This window comes from Crinia signifera, chromosome 1 (genome assembly GCF_055691185.1).
Source record: "Crinia signifera chromosome 1, ASM5569118v1, whole genome shotgun sequence".
Taxonomy (NCBI): domain Eukaryota; kingdom Metazoa; phylum Chordata; class Amphibia; order Anura; family Myobatrachidae; genus Crinia; species Crinia signifera.
Genome location: NC_139217.1, coordinates 470970577 through 470990551, shown reverse-complemented (window position 1 = coordinate 470990551; position 19975 = coordinate 470970577). Strand labels below are relative to the sequence as shown.

The following is a 19975-nucleotide window of genomic DNA, read 5'->3' as shown; positions in this document are numbered from 1 at the left end:
TCAGGGATAAGCTCCAGAAACTTACTGACGTGTAGACGGGCTGATGGGAGATATTTGGTCTATAGTCAATTGGGCAGCCCCTATACGGTCCACAGTGATAAAGTCCACATAGATAAAATGTCGATACAAAAGGTTGACATTGCTATGGTTGACATAAGAGTATTAACTTTTTCGTATTTACCATCTAATTGGGAGCGGTAGACCTCGCCACAGGGGGTCTAACGCCGAAATGTACAAAAAAAATGTAAAAAACTCACGTTGACCTTTTCATACGTTACCATTCCCATGTTGGCCAGTTGGTGTCGACCTATAATCTTAATATTGTAGGTCAAGCAGATATATTTAAGACTGATAGCCATGGCGGCTGTGTCAGCAAGCAGATAAATATGGCTATCAGTATTATATATCCGCTTGCTGACACAGCCGCCATGGCTATCAGTATTATATACCCGCTTGGTGACACAGCCGCCATGGTTATCAGTATTATATATCCGCTTGCTGACACAGCCGCCATGGCTATCAGTATTATATATCCGCTTGCTGACACAGCCGCCACGGCTATCAGTATTACATATCCGCTTGCTGACACAGCCGCCATGGCTATCAGTATTATATATCCGCTTGCTGACACAGCCGCCATGGCTATCAGTATTATATATCCGCTTGCTGACACAGCCGCCGTGGCTATCAGTATTATATATCCGCTTGCTGACACAGCCGCCGTGGCTATCAGTATTATATATCCGCTTGCTGACACAGCCGCCATGGCTATCAGTATTATATATCCGCTTGCTGACACAGCTGCCGTGGCTATCGGTATTATCTATCCGCTTGCTGGCACAGCCGCCATGGCTATCAGTATTATATATCCGCTTGCTGACACAGCCGCCATGGCTATCAGTATTATATATCCGCTTGCTGACACAGCCGCCGTGGCTATCGGTATTATATATCCGCTTGCTGACACAGCTGCCGTGGCTATCGGTATTACGTATACGCTTACTGACACAGCCGCCGTGGCTATCGGTATTATCTATCCGCTTGCTGACGCAGCCGCCATGGCTATCGGTATTATATATCCGCTTGCTGACACAGCCGCCGTGGCTATCGGTATTATATATCCGCTTGCTGACACAGCCGCCGTGGCTATCGGTATTATCTATCCGCTTGCTGGCACAGCCGCCATTGCTATTGGTATTATATATCCGCTTGCTGACACAGCCGCCGTGGCTATCGGTATTACATATCCGCTTGCTGACACAGCCGCCATGGCTATCGGTATTACCTATCCACTTGCTGACACAGCCGCCATGGCTATCAGTATTACATATCCGCTTGCTGACACAGCCGCCGTGGCTATCGGTATTATATATCCGCTTGCTGACACAGCCGCCGTGGCTATCGGTATTATCTATCCGCTTGCTGGCACAGCCGCCGTGGCTATCGGTATTACATATCCGCTTGCTGACACAGCCGCCGTGGCTATCGGTATTACCTATCCGCTTACTGACACAGCCGCCGTGGCTATCGGTATTATCTATCTGCTTGCTGACGCAGCCGCCATGGCTATCAGTATTATAAATCCGCTTGCTGACACAGCCGCCGTGGCTATCGGTATTATCTATCCGCTTGCTGGCACAGCCGCCGTGGCTATCAGTATTATATATCCGCTTGCTGACACAGCCGCCGTGGCTATCGGTATTATCTATCCGCTTGCTGGCACAGCCGCCGTGGCTATCGGTATTACCTATCCGCTTGCTGGCACGGCCGCCATGGCTATCAGTATTATTTATCCGCTTGCTGGCACAGCCGCCATGGCTATCGGTATTATATATCTGCTTGCTGACACAGCCGCCGTGGCTATCGCTATTACGTATACGCTTACTGACACAGCCGCCATGGCTATCAGTATTATACATCCGCTTGCTGACACAGCCGCCATGGCTATCAGTATTATATATCCGCTTGCTGACACAGCCGCCATGGCTATCAGTATTATATATCCGCTTGGTAACACAGCCGCCTTGGCTATCAGGATTATATATCCGCTTGCTGACACAGCCACCATGGCTATCAGTATTATATATCCGCTTGCTGACACAGCTGCCATAGCTATCAGTATTATATATCCGCTTGGTAACACAGCCGCCTTGGCAATCAGTATTATATATCCGCTTGCTGACACAGCCGCCATGGCTATCAGTATTATATATCCGCTTGGTAACACAGCCGCCTTGGCAATCAGTATTATATATCCGCTTGCTGACACAGCCACCATGGCTATCGGTATTATATATCCGCTTGCTGACACAGCCGCCATGGCTATCTGTATTATCTATCCGCTTGCTGACACAGCCACCATGGCTATCGGTATTATATATCCGCTTGCTGACACAGCCACCACGGCTATCAGTATTATATATCCGCTTGCTGACACAGCCACCATGGCTATCAGTATTATATATCCGCTTACTGACACAGCCGCCATGGCTATCAGTATTATATATCCACTTGCTGACACAGCCGCCATGGCTATCAGTATTATATATCCGCTTGCTGACACAGCCGCCATGGCTATCAGTATTACATATCCGCTGGCTGACACAGCCGCCATGGCTATCATTATTACATATCCACTGGCTGACACAGCCGCCACGGCTATCAGTATTATATACCTGCTTGGTGACACAGCCACCATGGCTATCAGTATTATACATCCACTTGGTGACACAGCCGCCATGGCTATCAGTATTATATATCCGCTTGCTGACACAGCCGCCGTGGCTATCGGTATTACATATCCGCTTGCTGACACAGCCGCCATGGCTATCGGTATTACCTATACGCTTACTGACACAGCCGCCATGGCTATCAGTATTATATATCCGCTTGCTGACACAGCCGCCATGGCTATCAGTATTATATATCCGCTTACTGACACAGCCGCCATGGCTATCAGTATTATATATCCGCTTGCTGACACAGCCGCCGTGGCTATCAGTATTATATATCCGCTTGCTGGCACAGCCGCCGTGGCTATCGGTATTATATATCCGCTTGCTGACACAGCCGCCGTGGCTATCGGTATTACATATCCGCTTGCTGACACAGCCGCCATGGCTATAGGTATTATATATCCGCTTGCTGACACAGCCGCCATGGCTATCGGTATTACATATCCGCTTGCTGACACAGCCGCCGTGGCTATCGGTATTACCTATACGCTTACTGACACAGCCGCCGTGGCTATCGGTATTACCTATACGCTTTCTGACACAGCCGCCGTGGCTATCAGTATTATATATCCGCTTGCTGACACAGCCGCCATGGCTATCAGTTTTTATATATCCGCTTGCTGGCACAGCCGCCTTGGCTATCAGTATTATACATCCGCTTGCTGACACAGCCGCCATGGCTATCAGTATTATCTATCTGCTTGGTGACACAGCTGCCATGGCTATCGGTATTACCTATACGCTTACTGACACAGCCACCGTGGCTATCGGTATTACCTATCCGCTTTCTAACACAGCCGCCGTGGCTATCAGTATTATATATCCGCTTGCAGACACAGCCGCCATGGCTATCGGTATTACCTATCCGCTTGCTGACACAGCCGCCATGGCTATCGGTATTATATATCCGCTTGCTGACACAGCCGCCTTGGCTATCGGTATTACCTATCCGCTTGCTGACACAGCCGCCATGGCTATCGGTATTATATATCCGCTTACTGACACAGCCGCCATGGATATCAGTATTACATATACGCTTACTGACACAGCCGCCGTGGCTATCGGTATTATCTATCCGCTTACTGACACAGCCGCCGTGGCTATCGGTATTATCTATCCGCTTGCTGACACAGCCGCCGTGGCTATCAGTATTATATATCCGCTTGCTGACACAGCCGCCGTGGCTATCAGTATTATATATCCGCTTGCTGACACAGCCGCCATGGCTATCAGTATTATATATCCGCTTGCTGACACAGCCGCCACGGCTATCAGTATTATATATCCGCTTGCTGACACAGCCGCCATGGCTATCAGTATTATATATCCGCTTGGTAACACAGCCGCCATGGCTATCAGTATTATATATTCGCTTGGTAACACAGCCACCATGGCTATCAGTATTATATATCCGCTTGCTGACACAGCCGCCATGGCTATCGGTATTATATATCCGCTTGCTGACACAGCCACCATGGCTATCGGTATTATATATCCGCTTGCTGACACAGCCGCCACGGCTATCAGTATTATATACCCGCTTGCTGACACAGCCGCCACGGCTATCAGTATTATATATCCGCTTGCTGACACAGCCGCCATGGCTATCAGTATTATATATCCGCTTGCTGACACAGCCGCCATGGCTATCAGTATTATATATCCACTTGCTGACACAGTCGCCGTGGCTATCAGTATTATATACCCACTTGCTGACACAGCCACCATGGCTATCAGTATTATATATCCACTTGCTGACACAGCCACCATGGCTATCGGTATTATATATCCGCTTGGTGACACAGCCACCACGGCTATCGGTATTATATACCCGCTTGCTGACACAGCCACCATGGCTATCAGTATTATATATCCGCTTGGTGACACAGCCGCCATGGCTATCAGTATTATATATCCGCTTGCTGACACAGCCACCATGGCTATCAGTATTATATATCCGCTTTCTGACACATTTATGAACCTCTGCCACCTCTATGCATCTGCTTGCGACAGTAGCTGCTACCACCTGACATATCCTGAAGGGGGCACAATTCCGCAGACACACCCACAACTCCTATGCTAACCATGAAGGCCCCACCCAGATACCGTACATTTATTTGCAAAGGGAAATTCAGCTGGTGCGGCTCCACATACAGTCGATGCAAATTAACCTTGGAAGACCCTCCTTGTGAGGGGACGAAGAGGTCAGGTGTCTGAGTGCAGCTACAGCAGACTGCAGAGTAAAGGAACCCAAGGGGGTTTAAAAAAAATAATATTAAACGGGCAATGCTCTGCACTCATCAGTCACACACGGGTATGAAACATTATCATGTGCAAGTTTAATACATAAGAATCAACTATGAAAATAATAAAAAATACAATTTAATACCCAAACACGAGACTAGATCAGAAGTTGGAGTCACATCCAGGTTTCAAGTGACCCAGCAGGAACTGATACGCCTCGTTAAGGGTGTCCTGCATATCTGGGAAACCGGCATATTTACAGGCCTCTTGCAGCTGCAGCCAGCGGAAGTCTCGGTGTTCGTGGGAGAGTGTCACCGGTGCATTGGGGTCTCTGAGCTCCGCCAGCCAGTAAAGGACGGTCTTTGGCTTGTCTTTCACATTGTACTTTAACTCTTTCCTAAACCCGTCCACTATATGAAACTGGCTGTGGTGAAGGCCAGCCTCCTCCTCTGTCTCACGCAGGGCGGTGGTCAGGTCATCTTCTCCGGGGTCCACGTGGCCTAAGACACAAGAACATAGCTGTGGTCATGGCTGAATGCTCCACTGTCCCACTTTTCAATAGATGGGTTATTTATTTATTTGCAGAGTCTTATATAGCGCAGCAGATTCCGTTACAGCGTCTTATATAGCGCAGCAGATTCCGTTACAGTGTCTTATATAGCGCAGCAGATTCCGTTACAGTGTCTTATATAGCGCAGCAGATTCCGTTACAGTGACTTATATAGCGCAGCAGATTCCGTTACAGTGTCTTATATAGCGCAGCAGATTCCGTTACAGTGTCTTATATAGCGCAGCAGATTCCGTTAAAGTGTCTTATATAGCGCAGCAGATTCCGTTACAGCGTCTTATATAGCGCAGCAGATTCCGTTACAGCGTCTTATATAGCGCAGCAGGTTCTGTTACAGTGTCTTATATAGCGCAGCAGATTCTGTTACAGTGTCTTATATAGCGCAGCAGGTTCTGTTACAGTGTCTTATATAGCGCAGCAGATTCCGTTAGTGTCTTATATAGCGCAGCAGGTTCCGTTACAGTGTCTTATATAGCGCAGCAGGTTCCGTTACAGTGTCTTATATAGCGCAGCAGATTCCGTTACAGTGTCTTATATAGCGCAGCAGGTTCTGTTACAGTGTCTTATATAGCGCAGCAGGTTCTGTTACAGTGTCTTATATAGCGCAGCAGATTCCGTTGCTCTTTACAATAGTAGACAGAGATAAACAAACTGGGTAACAACATACAGACTTGGAGGTAGGAAGGCCCTGCTGCAAGCTTACAATCTATAGGGATATAGGAGGGAAACACAAGGACAGGCACCAGTAATAGCATAGCAGTCCCACCAAGTTGCAAGCCCAGATGGGAAGCTATATAATACATAAGTGCCTCAGAGGGTTATGTGTGCGGTGTATAAATATGATAGGCTTGCCTGAAGAGGTGAGTTTTCAGGGAACACTTGAAAGTTTGGAGGCTAGCGGAGAGTCTTATTGTGCGTGGAAGGGCATTCCATAGGGTGGGAGCAGCCCGATGAAAGTCCTGTAATAGTGAGTGGTAGCTAGTGATCCGTGCAGAAGACAGAAACAGATCTTGTGCAGAGCGGAGTGGTCGAGATGGGAGATATTGTGTGATAAGTGCAGAGATATAAGCTGGTGCAGTATGGTTAATAGCTTTATATGCGAGTAGAAGTGTTTTATATTAAATACGGTAAGATACAGGCAACCAATGGAGGGACTGGCAGAGCGGATCAGCAGACGATGAGCGTCTTGCAAGGAAGATCAGCCTAGCAGCAGCATTTAGAATGGATTGCAGTGGTGAGAGTCTGTTCTTGGGAAGACCAGTTAGGAGACTATTGCAATAATCAATGCGGGATATAATGAGTGCATGGATAAGAGATTTAGTAGTGTCTTGTGTGAGATAGGTCGTATTTTGGATATGTTTTTTAGATGCATGTAACATGATTTGGAGACAGATTGAATGTGGGGAAGAAAGGACAGGTCAAAGTCGAGGATGACCCCTAGGCAACGAGCTTGTGGGGTAGGGTAGATTGTCAAGTTGTCAACAGTGATGGAGATATCAGGATGGTAACTGTTCTTAGTTGGCGGGAATATAAGTAATTCAGTTTTTGGAAATATTGAGTTTGAGTTGGCGGGAAGACATCCAAGATGAGATGGCAGAGAGACATTCAGAGACTCGGCCCAAAACCACTGGTGACAACTCTGGGGTTGATAGATAGATTTGAGTATCATCCGCATATAAATGATACTGAGATCAGAAAGAGCTGATGAGTTTGCCAAGAGAGGAGGTATAGATTGAGAAGAGCAGAGGACCTAAGACTGAGCCTTGCGGAACTCTGACTGACAGTGGTAGTGAAGAGAAAATAGAGTCAGAGAAGCAAACACTGAAAGAGCGATCAGATAGGTAAGATGTGAACCAGGAAAGGGCTGTATCATTAAGACCTAGGGAGTGTAGTGTTTGTAGGAGAAGGGTGTGATCCACAGTGTCAAATCTCTCTCTTGGGAATGGGATCATTGGTCAGACTGCATTTAGATCTACAAGCATTAGGTCTACACCATTAGGTCGACTTGCATTTAGGTCGACAGCGTCATTAGGTCGACATGTGTTAGGTCGACAGGGTCATTAGGTCGACAGGTATAAGGTCGACAGGTATAAGGTTGATAGTGAAAAAGTCGACTTTTTTTTTTCATTTTTTTCAAGCATCGACACAGTCAACATAGCGCTACGCTGGGCACACTATTTTATTCTCCCACCGCGCCCAAGTGGATGGTAGGGCATGACATACCGCCTATCGGCAAATGTCGACTCATATAACAGTGAAATGACCCCATGTCGACCTTTTGCCTGTCGACCTTCCCCATGTTGACCTAATGACCCTGTCGACCTAAATGCATGTCGACCTTAATGCAGGTCAACCTAGTGGTGTAGACCTAATGCTTGTAGACCTAAATGCTGTAGACAATATGACCGTATCCCCTCTCTTGCTACTGGTACTTTTCCTTCTTTGCTCAAACATGCAGTGATTACTCCCATTCTGAAAAAACACAATTCTGACCCTAACTATCGTCCTATCTCTCAACTCCCATGCCTCTCCAAGCTACTGAGGAAACCTGTCTACTATCGCCTCACACACTTTCTTAACTCTCACACCCTATTAGACCCAATTCAGTCAGGCTTTCATTCCCAACACTCCACTGAGACAGCACTGACTAAAGTGATCTAGAAGAAGAAGTAGTGAGTAATCGCCTTTAGACTTGGCAGTTACCAGATCATTAACCACTTTAGTCAGTGCTGTCTCAGTGGTGTGTTGGGAATGAAAGCCTGACTGAAGCGGGTCTAATAGGGTGTGATAGTTAAGAAAATGTGTGAGGCGAGAGTAGACAGGTCTCTTCAGTAGCTTGGAGAGGCATGGGAGCTGAGAGATAGGACGATAGTTAGGGTCAGAATTGTGTTTTTTCAGAATGGGAGTAATCACTGCATGTTTGAGCAAAGAAGGAAAAGTACCAGTAGCAAGAGAGAGATTGCAACTTTTAGTTAAAGATGGGATAAGAACAGGAGACAGAGTTTTAATGACTTGTGCAGGTATAGGATCAAGAGGAGAGGTAGTATAGTAGGAGGATAAGAAGAGTGTGGAAACTTCCTTTTCATTTGTGGGCTCAAATGAAGAGAAAGTGCCAGAGGGTTCAGGTGGGGAAGAAAGAGGGTTAGAGGTTGTGGAAGAGCATACCATTTTATCTCAGATGTTATCAATCTTGTCCTTAAAGTAGGATGCAAGATCTTGCGTACTGATGGTAGCCTGTGGGGGAGGAGCGGGAGGGTACAGAAGAGACTTAAATGTGTTAAAAAGTTGCTTAGGGTTGGTGGCATACGAAGAGATAAGAGATTGGAAGTATGTTTGTTTAGCAGTGTCCAAAGCATTGCAGTAGGAGTGGTAGATAGACTTATATGTGAGGAAATCAGTCAGATTACGAGATTTACGCCATTGGCGTTCTGCTTTACGTGACTGAGTTCGTAGTTGTCTTGTCATTTTGGTGTGCCATGTGCATCTAAGCCTGCTGGGGTGTAATGGGTAGCTGGAGCCACTTCATCAATAGTCTGGTAGAGGTGGGAAACAGCAGAGTCAGGAGAGGTAAGTGTAGGAATTAGAGAGAGCAGTTGTTGCAGAGAGGTGGAAAGTTGTGGAAAATTAATAGCATTAGTATTTCTGCGGGTTAGAGTAGGCTTGCATGATTTCAGTGTCAGTGAGCTTGGGGTAATGGAGGAGAGCGAGAGGATAATGAAATTGTGAACAGAGAGAGGGAAGGGAGTGTTAGTAAAATCAGAGACTGAGCACAGCCTGGTGAAAACAAGGTCAAGGCAGTGGCCTTCCTCATGAGTAGAGGTGTCGGACCACTGGGAGAGGTCAAGAGAGGAGGTTAGAGAGAGGAGTTTGGAAGCCTGCAGAGATTGTGGACTGTCAATAGCAATATTGAAGTCATCCAGGATGATGGTGGAGATGTCAGAGGATAAGAAATGGGGGAGCCAGGCAGAGAAATGTTCTAGAAATTGAGATTTGGGAAGCCCAGGTGGGCGATAGATAGCAGCAACACGCAGAGAGAAAGGGGAAAAAACCCGAATAGAGTGAACTTCAAATGATGTGAAAGTAAAGGTGCCCAAAGACGCTACAATTGTACTGTGCTATGCGTTTTTGACTGTACAATGGTTCTATACAATTTTTCTTCCAGCTTGCTATGAGATGTGCACTTGGATGCATGTGGTGAACCCATGTTTGTAATGTTAAATTTCAGATGTAGTCTAAAAAGTACGTGCAGCACGTACTTTTTTAGACATACAATATCGGGCTCCCGGGAACGCGCATCGCATCGCACAAGCCCATAAACACCATCCAATAATTGTACATAAGATGCAATTTGTGCTTAAAAAGTACAAAACGCATTCGATAATTGATGCATCTGTGGTCACCTTCAGTGAAGGAACTGGTGGTAGACGTGAGTAAGTGAAGGATTGTGACAGTAATATACCAACCGCACCTCCTTTACAGTTACCAGGCCTGGAGGGTTAGAAATTAGGCCACTGAAACGCATCCACTAATTACTGTAGAGGCAGCTGTAATAGGACAAATGTTGTTCTCTCTGATGAGCCTATTGGTCTAATTGTGAGAACCATGAAACATATGGGGAAATGCATCACGTTTTCTCCACCCCAAGAGGGGATGGCAACTGTAAATTGTGATTGTAAAAAAATAAAACTGTGTTATAGCAAGAGAGTGGAAAAGGGCTCAAATAAAATCAGATCCAAATCTATCAGTTGCTAATCACATTGAAAACTTGCTAACAACTTTAGATCATGGGGAAGGGAGTGTGGGGGGTTTAATAAATATCATATGTACACACAACAGAAAATACCTCACTTTTGCACTTCCAAATATTTATAATTCACAATGAGATATGAGACTATCAGGACAGATCTGAAACCTAGCCCAGAATTCCCTGAGTGCCAGACCAGTACCCGATTCTGCCAGTCTGTCGGACAGACGGGCATCTGTGTGAGGAGACAATGATACCTTTGGGAGGGGTCCAGTGATGTATCCCATAGGAAGTCTGTAGGAGGAGGAATTCAATGTCACTCACGCTGGCAGACGAGACTCTTCTGAAGATGATCAGACCGCAGGCTCTCAGCGCCATGTTCCCTAAATCAAGGATAAATCACATTATTTGGAGGGAATAGAAATTACGTTCACAAATTCGCTTTCTGCATAATGGGAAATCTGACTGCTGCCAATGAAATGACTTACGGGCATACGGAAGAGGGTGCCATGTTACCTGATATAACCAAATTACAATTATGCCAGGTGAGAGTGCCAAGCTCCCAATGGGTTCGGGTGACAGGGCGATAGCTGCCACTGGATTGGAGGACAGGATGCCCGGTGTCTATGTTCAGGGTGACAATAATATGCCCACATGTCAGGGGTGAAATGATGCCCAGTGTCCACAGGTCAGGGGTGAAATGATGCCCAGTGTCCACAGGTCAGGGTAACAAGATTTCTCACAAAACAGATATGTTAAGCTCTATGAGAGATATCACCAGTTCCAGCTGCTCACTAAAGGGGAATACTCAATCCCCAATTGTACAAAAATGGAAACCAGGGGGTTAGGACAGCACTTGGAACTGGGTGTTCTCTTCAGTAATCAAACACTTCAAAAAAAGCGACCAAATACCAGTATCAATGTTGAAAATAATATACACATTTTAATTCAATGAATGCATGAATAAATAAAATAAAATAAAATACACAGAGTATATACACCGGCCGGTGGTTAGTAAACAGAAAGAAAAGGGAAAAAAATCCAATATGATGCTTTAAAAAAGGCTTTACTGACCTCATGTGTCCGTCTCCCTTATATGGCCACAGAGAAGCACCGGCCGGCACTTTGACTGACAGACTGGAAATCACGAGCGGAGACCGCAAGTATAAGTAAAGCATTGGTGAGACCTCACCTAGAGTACGGAGTGCAGTTCTGGGCCCCACACTATAAAAAGGACATCATAGAATTAGAAAAAGTCCAAAGGCGAGCAACAAAGCTTATTAGGGGAATGGAGAATTTAAGCTACGGGGAGAGATTAAGCAATTTGGGACTATTTACATTAGAAAAGAGATGTTTAAGGGGGGACATGCTCAACATGTACAAGTATATCAAGGGCCAATATAAGGAACTGTCACACACCCTCTTTTCTACTAGAAAGGAATCTAGGACACGAGGGCATGAGTATAGATTAGAAGAAAAAAGATTTCATTCAGCTAGTAGAAAGAATTTCTTTACGGTCAGAACAGTCAAACTCTGGAACTCTCTTCCCGGGGAGGTGGTAACGGCTGGCTCATTAAATGCGTTCAAGGCAAAGTTGGACAAACATTTACTGGAGGAAAACATCCATGGGTACAAATAAGAAATATAATTTGTCTGTAAAATATCAGAACCTACCAAATCAGCAATGGATATCTATACCAGGTGGAACTAGATGGACGCAAGTCTTTTTTCAGCCTTACCTACTATGTAACTATGTATAATATACCTGTTGTCAGGAACTTGGTGGAGCAACGTCTACCTGCCACCTCAATATCCGGTGGGCTACCTACTCAAAAGGTGTTTTATAACTATTGCCAGCAACCATTGTTAATGGGAACACAGTACTAATTTTTGACAAAATAATTATCTGTACTAACCCACTAGGAGACAAAGGACTGCCTTTTTTGAAAGCATCATATTGTTTTTTTTTTCCTTTTCTTTCTGTTTACTAACCACCGGCCGGTGTATATACTCTGTGTATTTAATATTATTTATTCATGCATTCATTGAATTAAAATGTGTATATTATTTTCAACATTGATACTGGTATTTGGTCGCTTTTTTTGAAGTGTTTGATTACTGAAGAGAACACCCAGTTCCAAGCGCTGTCCTAACCCCCAGGGTAACAAGATGCCCTGAGGATAGGGGTGACAGGATGCCTGGTGCCCACTGATAAGGGTAACAATATGCCCACAGGTCAGGGGTGGCAGGATGCCCTCAGCCCATGGGTCATGGTCACAAGATGCCCACAGGTCAGGGGTGACAGGATGTAATCAGCCCATGGGTCATGGTCACAAGATGCCCACAGGTCAGTGGTGATAGAATGCCCGGTGCCTACGAGTCAGGGTAACAAGATGCCCACAGGTCAGAGGTGACAGGATGCCCGCTGCCCACAGGTCATGTGCCCACGAGTTGGGGTGCCAGGATACCCATGTAATATGAAACAATCACGGGATATAATAAAAGTCAGAAAGTGCCACACCCAGGGGTAGGTCTGATGGCCCATTAGCACTTGGTATACACAGGCATGGACCCCCTGCATATTTAATCCTACTCTAGACGAGGGACGTAATAAAGATCATTAAATTTGACAGGAAACCCTGTGCAAGACTCACCCGCTTCCTTGACGCACTACTGCGCATGTGCAGCACGTGAATACGGAAATCCTTACCTCAGGTAACGGCGGCCATATTGGATGTGGGCAAAGAGGTCATGAGCGGCTCAATGGCTAGGCCAGTCACGTGACAACATTGCCCTGCAAGGAAATGTGGGGGGCGGAGACAGATTGATGGCTGCATGTCATTCGAGAAGACACACGAGGAATCCCCGCCCCCGGACGCTGTCATTGGCTGGACGGCAAGAGCGGCGTTGCCATGGATACGGAGACAGCTGTCTTTACAGGGACGGTTGGAGTAGGCAGCGGCAGAGCGGCGGGAGCGGAAGCCGGAGCCCTCCGGAACACCCCGGAACCCCGGCCGTGTGCGGAGACAGGTGCTGACCGTGATGTGTTTCCACAGGTGTCACTACCAGGGGGTGATATGCGTGAGTGATGAGTACTGAGGAGGTGATATTGGAAAGTTGTGTGTGCTGTGGGGGTGATATAGGGGAGCTGTGTGAGCTGAAGTGGTGATGTGGGGGAGATACAGGGGAGCTGTGTGTGCTGAGGGGAAGATACAGGGGACGGGGAGCTGTGGGGTAATACAGGGGTGATGTGGAGGAGATACAGGGGAGCTGTGTGTTCTGAGGGGTGATGTGGGGGAGATACAGGGGACGGGGAGCTGTGGGGGTAATACAGGGGTGATGTGGGGGAGATACAGGGGTGCTGAGGGGTAATGTGGGGGAGATACAGGGGTGCTGAGGGGTAATGTGGGGGAGATACAGGGGAGCTGTGTGTGCTGAGGGGTAATGTGGGGGAGATACAGGGGAGCTGTGTGTGCTGAGGGGTAATGTGGGGGAGATACAGGGGAGCTGTGTGTGCTGAGGGGTAATGTGGGGGACATACAGGGGAGCTGTGTGTGCTGAGGGGTAATGTGGGGGAGATGCAGGGGAGCTGTGTGTGCTGAGGGGTAATGTGGGGGAGATGCAGGGGAGCTGTGTGTGCTGAGGGGTAATGTGGGGGAGATGCAGGGGAGCTGTGTGTGCTGAGGGGTAATGTGGGGGAGATACAGGGGAGCTGTGTGTGCTGAGGGGTAATGTGGGGGAGATACAGGGGAGCTGTGTGTGCTGAGGGGTAATGTGGGGGAGATACAGGGGAGCTGTGTGTGCTGAGGGGTAATGTGGGGGAGATGCAGGGGAGCTGTGTGTGCTGAGGGGTAATGTGGGGGAGATGCAGGGGAGCTGTGTGTGCTGAGGGGTAATGTGGGGGAGATACAGGGGAGCTGTGTGTGCTGAGGGGTGATGTGGGGGAGATACAGGGGAGCTGTGTGTGCTGAGGGGTGATGTGGGGGAGATACAGGGGAGCTGTGTGTGCTGAGGGGTGATGTGGGGGAGATATAGGGGAGCTGTGTGTGCTGAGAGGTGATGTGGGGGAGATGCAGGGGAGCTGTGTGAGCTGAAGTGGTGATGTGGGGGAGATGCAGGGGAGCTGTGTGTGCTGAGGCGTGATAGGGAGATACAGGGGAGCTGTGTGTGATGTGGGGAAGATACAGGGGAGCTGTGTGTGCTGAGGGGTTATAGGGAGATACAGGGGAGCTGTGTGTGCTGAGGGGTGATGTGGGGGAGATACAGGGGAGCTGTGTGTGATGTGGGGGAGATACAGGGGTGATGTGGGGGAGATACAGGGGAGCTGTGGGGGAGATACAGGGGAGCTCTGTGTGATGTGGGGGAGATACAGGGGAGCTGTGTGAGCTGAAGTGGTGATGTGGGGGAGATACAGGGGAGCTGTGTGTGTGATGTGGGGGAGACACAGGGAAGCTGTGTGTGCTGAGGGGTGGTGGGGAGATACAGGGGAGCTGTGTGTGCTGAGGGGTGATGTGGGGGAGATACAGGGGAGCTGTGTGTGATGTGGGGGAGATACAGGGGAGCTGTGTGTTCTGAGGGGTGATGTGGTGGAGATACAGGGGAGCTGTGTGTGATGTGGGGGAAATACAGGGGAGCTGTGTGTTCTGAGGGGTGATGTGGGGGAGATACAGGGGACGGGGAGCTGTGGGGGTAATACAGGAGTGATGTGGGGGAGATACAGGGGTGCTGAGGGGTAATGTGGGGGGATACAGGGGTGCTGAGGGGTAATGTGGGGGAGATACAGGGGAGCTGTGTGTGCTGAGGGGTAATGTGGGGGAGATACAGGGGAGCTGTTTGTGCTGAGGGGTAATGTGGGGGAGATACAGGGGAGCTGTGTGTTCTGAGGGGTAATGTGGGGGAGATACAGGAGAGCTGTGTGTGCTGAGGGGTAATGTGGGGGAGATACAGGGGAGCTGTGTTTGCTGAGGGGTGATGTGGGGGAGATACAGGGGAGCTGAAGTGGTGATATGGGGAAGATGCAGGGGAGCTGTGTGTGATGTGGGGAAGATGCAGGGGAGCTGTGTGTGCTGAGGGGTGATAGGGAGATACAGGGGAGCTGAGGGGTGATGTGGGGGAGATACAGGGGAGCTGTGTGTGATGTGGGGGAGATACAGGGGAGCTGTGTGTGATGTGGGGGAAATACAGGGGAGCTGTGTGTGATGTGGGGGAGATACAGGGGAGCTGTGTGTGATGTGGGGGAGATACAGGGGAGCTGTGTGTGCTAAGGGGTGATGTGGGGGAGATACAGGGGTGACGTGGGGGAGATACAGGGGAACTGTGTGTGATGTGGGGGAGATACAGGGGAGCTGTGTGTGATGTGGGGGGAGATACAGGGGTAATGTGGGGGAGATACAGGGGAGCTGTGTGAGCTGAGGGCTTGATATTGGGGAGCTCTGTGTACCGAGGAGGTTATATAAAGGAACTGGGGGGGTGCTGAGGGTGTGAAATGGGGGAGCTGTGTGTGCGGAGGGCATGATATGGGGGAGCTGTGTTTGCTGAGGGGTTGATATAGGGGAGCTGAGGGCATAATATGGGGGAGCGATGTGTGCTAAGGGGGTGATATGAGGGAGCTGTGTGTACCGAGGAACTGAGGGGGTGATATGGGGGAGCGATGTGTGCTGAGGGGGTGATATGAGGGAGCTGGGTGTACCGAGGATATATAGAGGAACTGAGGGGGTGATATGGGGGAGCGATGTGTGCTGAGGGGTTGATATGAGGGAGCTGTGTGTACCGAGGATATATAGAGGAACTGAGGGGGTGATATGGGGGAGCTATGTGTACTGAGGGGGTGATATGGGGGAGCTGTGTGTACCGAGGATATATAGAGGAACTGAGGGGGTGATATGGGGGAGCTATGTGTACTGAGGGGGTGATATGGGGGAGATACAGGGGAGCTGTGTGTGATGTGGGGGAGATACAGGGGAGCTGTGTGTTCTGAGGGGTGATGTGGTGGAGATACAGGGGAGCTGTGTGTGATGTGGGGGAAATACAGGGGAGCTGTGTGTGCTGAGGGGTGATGTGGGGGAGATACAGGGGAGCTGTGTGTGATGTGGGGGAGATACAGGGGAGCTGTGTGTTCTGAGGGGTGATGTGGTGGAGATACAGGGGAGGTGTGGGGGAAATACAGGGGAGCTGTGTGTTCTGAGGGGTGATGTGGGGGAGATACAGGGGACGGGGAGCTGTGGGGGAGATACAGGGGTGCTGAGGGGTAATGTGGGGGGATACAGGGGTGCTGACGGGTAATGTGGGGGAGATACAGGGGAGCTGTGTGTGCTGAGGGGTAATGTGGGGGAGATACAGGGGAGCTGTTTGTGCTGAGGGGTAATGTGGGGGAGATACAGGGGAGCTGTGTGTTCTGAGGGGTAATGTGGGGGAGATACAGGAGAGCTGTGTGTGCTGAGGGGTAATGTGGGGGAGATACAGGGGAGCTGTGTGTGCTGAGGGGTGATGTGGGGGAGATACAGGGGAGCTGAAGTGGTGATATGGGGAAGATGCAGGGGAGCTGTGTGTGATGTGGGGAAGATGCAGGGGAGCTGTGTGTGCTGAGGGGTGATAGGGAGATTGAGGGGTGATGTGGGGGAGATACAGGGGAGCTGTGTGTGATGTGGGGGAAATACAGGGGAGCTGTGTGTGATGTGGGGGAGATACAGGGGAGCTGTGTGTGATGTGGGGGAGATACAGGGGAGCTGTGTGTGCTAAGGGGTGATGTGGGGGAGATACAGGGGTGACGTGGGGGAGATACAGGGGAACTGTGTGTGATGTGGGGGAGATACAGGGGAGCTGTGTGTGATGTGGGGGAGATACAGGGGAGCTGTGTGAGCTGAGGGCTTGATATTGGGGAGCTCTGTGTACCGAGGAGGTTATATAAAGGAACTGGGGGGGTGCTGAGGGTGTGAAATGGGGGAGCTGTGTGTACCGAGGATATATAGAGGAACTGAGGGGGTGATATGGGGGAGCGATGTGTGCTGAGGGGGTGATATGAGGGAGCTGTGTGTACCGAGGATATATAGAGGAACTGAGGGGGTGATATGGGGGAGCTATGTGTACTGAGGGGGTGATATGAGGGAGCTGTGTGTACCGAGGATATATAGAGGAACTGAGGGGGTGATATGGGGGAGCTATGTGTACTGAGGGGGTGATATGAGGGAGCTGTGTGTACCGAGGATATATAGAGGAACTGAGGGGGTGATATGGGGGAGCGATGTGTACTGAGGGGGTGATATGGGGGAGCTGTGTGTACCGAGGTTATAGAGGCACCTAGGGGGTGATATGGGGGAGCGATGTGTGCTGAGGGGATGATATGAGGGAGCTGTGTGTACCGAGGATATATAGAGGGGGTGATATGGGGGAGCTATGTGTACTGAGGGGGTGATATGGGGGAGCTGTGTGTACCGAGGTTATAGAGGAACCTAGGGGGTAATATGGGGGAGCTATGTATACAGAAGAGGTGATATGGGGTAGCTGAGCGGTTGATATGGTGGAGGCCAAGTGAGCTGAGGAGGTGATATGGGGGAGCTGTGACACGTGACAAGGTCCGCATGGGTTTTTCACAGTTTTTCCCTTTCTTTGGGACTTTTTCATCCTTCACAATCCCTCTGGCGACTGGGAATGGTAAAGTGCGCCAGGCGCAGCGCAGTGTGAGGCACTTGGCCTGGGAGCATGGCGAGCAAATACCAAACTAATCAGAGCTCCATGTGCTGAGGTGTCGAGGTTGACACAAAAAAATCCTTTAAAACTCCTGTCGACCTATTCACGTCGACCTGTTGCTTGTATTGATCTTTTCTCACTGTCGACCTATTGACCGTTCTCCTATACATTGTCTGTGAACTAATCCTCACCCCCTGCGGAAATGTGCACCCACTGTATGTAGAACGCTGTTTCTGCAAACCCAGAAGTAAGTAGCTTAGTAAATAGCACATACTGTATAGCGCACATGCTGGGTCTCTCGACATCCAATCAGATGTCGGCTTTCACTAGCATGTCTACACCTCACTGCTGAGAGCTGCTGTTTGGTTGCTGTGGGTTACAATACACCATTTCCCCTTATATCCTGCCATTTGCTGCCTGTGGGCGAGTGACCTCAGTGTGGGCTCCTGCAGTTGCTGTAAGGGGCAGCTGTCCGCAGCAGCTGTGATATGCTGGTTATAATAGGAATACTTGTGTATACTTATAAGGAGATCCCCAATACTATGTATCTGTGGTGTGCCGGCGTGGGGTGCTGTGTCCTGTCCTCAGACCGCAGTGCATCCGGGTGGGGCCGCTCTGCAGTATAACCAGTGCTATCAGGTTACCTTTCATCTTCTATTTCACTGACCATAATGCCTAATAATCTGTCTTCATTTGCTTCCTGTGCTGCGTAAACCCCTAAATGTAAGTTTATTATACCCAACCCTACAGCCGGTGACCTCCGCTGGGTGTGCCTTCATGGCCCGTCAGGTTGTGCTGGACTCTCTATTACTAAAAGGTAGATGCATCCGCCACACAGAGCTGTAATACACCGGCTGCCGGCCAATTGCAGCCTGTCATACTGGTTGTGAGGCGGAATCTCCCAATAAAGGAAGTTTACAGCTCGGGCTGGACCAGTGCTTGTGTTATAGGATGACTGTATCCTCAGTGACTTATATTGGTATACGGAATACACATATATGGTTGACCACTGAAGGTCGACACAAGCATTTGGTCGACAGGCAAAGGGTTGACATGAGTTTTTCACTTTTTGCGCCGACGTGCCAACAGGAGGTATTTCATGCCCTACCATCCACTACGGTGTCCATGTAGACTGTGTCGACATTCGGGACAAAAAAGTGAAAACTAATGTTAACCTTTTGACTGTCGATCTAGCCATTGTCGACCTAATGCTTGTGTCGACCTTCCAACCCAGTTGACCTTAGGTATGTTGACCCATTTCATGTGTCGACCCGACAGCGGTGGCAGAACGAGACTCCTTGGGGGGGGGGGGGTCTACGTTCATACCAGTGGTGGTCACAGAACATGAAATGTACAAGATGTGCTCAAAAAGCTGTTGACCATTTTTTTTTTTTGGTGCTGACCCTTGATTGTCATGTCGACATTTTTGACCCTGTCAATCTAATTCATATTGTCCATACGTTGTTGACCTATGACCATCTATCTAGACACAGAGGAAGAACGGCACCTACCACGGAACAGGTGCCACTGATGGTGACGCCCCACAGTAACCAATCGCATTCTGCCAATAGAACCGTTTAAAAATTTAAATGAAATCTGGTTGTTTTGGGCAACCCCCTGTATTCTCTGCTGCTTCCTGTTTGTCCCCATGACGCCTATACAGTTGCGTCACTTTAATTAATGAGGTCAATTTAATGAAGCTTCTAAAAATGAAAAGAGCGGAGGTTGCCCATAGCAACCAATTAGAGCTGGGACATGGAAACCAGCGATGCCAGTTCCCCTGTACCCACTTACAATGCCACCTCCATTACAGAAATAGTAATGCACATACAATGCAGGGGGTCCTCGGCCTCATAGTGATCTTACTGGGGAAGTACAATCTCCCTATTAATATTAATGGACAGAAAAAGTCCTGACTGGGGACAAGTAACAGCTGTTGTGCGGGGCGATGGGTAACAATACACCCTCCTAGTGCTGTCTCCATGGTGACCGAGTGCC

The 19975-nt window shown here is 48.9% G+C and overlaps 2 protein-coding genes across 5 annotated transcripts in view; one reads left to right on the top strand and one right to left on the bottom strand.

Moving 5' to 3' along the window:
• Positions 1-5052: 5052 nt before the first annotated feature.
• NUDT2 (nudix hydrolase 2) lies at positions 5053-13060 on the bottom strand. 4 transcript variants are annotated; one of them, XM_083155390.1, is made up of 4 exons: positions 12946-13047; positions 11366-11515; positions 10549-10674; positions 5053-5479 (listed from the first exon to the last, which is right to left on the bottom strand). In XM_083155390.1, the coding sequence occupies exons 3-4, from the start codon at positions 10667-10669 to the stop codon at positions 5142-5144; spliced, it is 459 nt and encodes a 152-aa protein (XP_083011516.1). In that variant the 5' UTR covers positions 10670-10674; positions 11366-11515; positions 12946-13047; the 3' UTR covers positions 5053-5141. The 4 variants fall into 4 exon arrangements, with proteins under 4 accessions (XP_083011516.1, XP_083011517.1, XP_083011519.1 ...); XM_083155391.1 differs by lacking the exon at positions 11366-11515 and having other exon boundaries at positions 12946-13060; XM_083155393.1 differs by lacking the exon at positions 11366-11515 and having other exon boundaries at positions 13002-13022.
• KIF24 (kinesin family member 24) overlaps positions 13029-19975 on the top strand; it is a 28464-nt gene continuing 21517 nt past the window's right edge. The window contains exon 1 of the mRNA XM_083155389.1: positions 13029-13321. Coding sequence (XP_083011515.1) covers positions 13204-13321 — 118 coding nt within the window. The 5' untranslated portion in view covers positions 13029-13203. The remainder of the gene's footprint in view (positions 13322-19975) is intronic.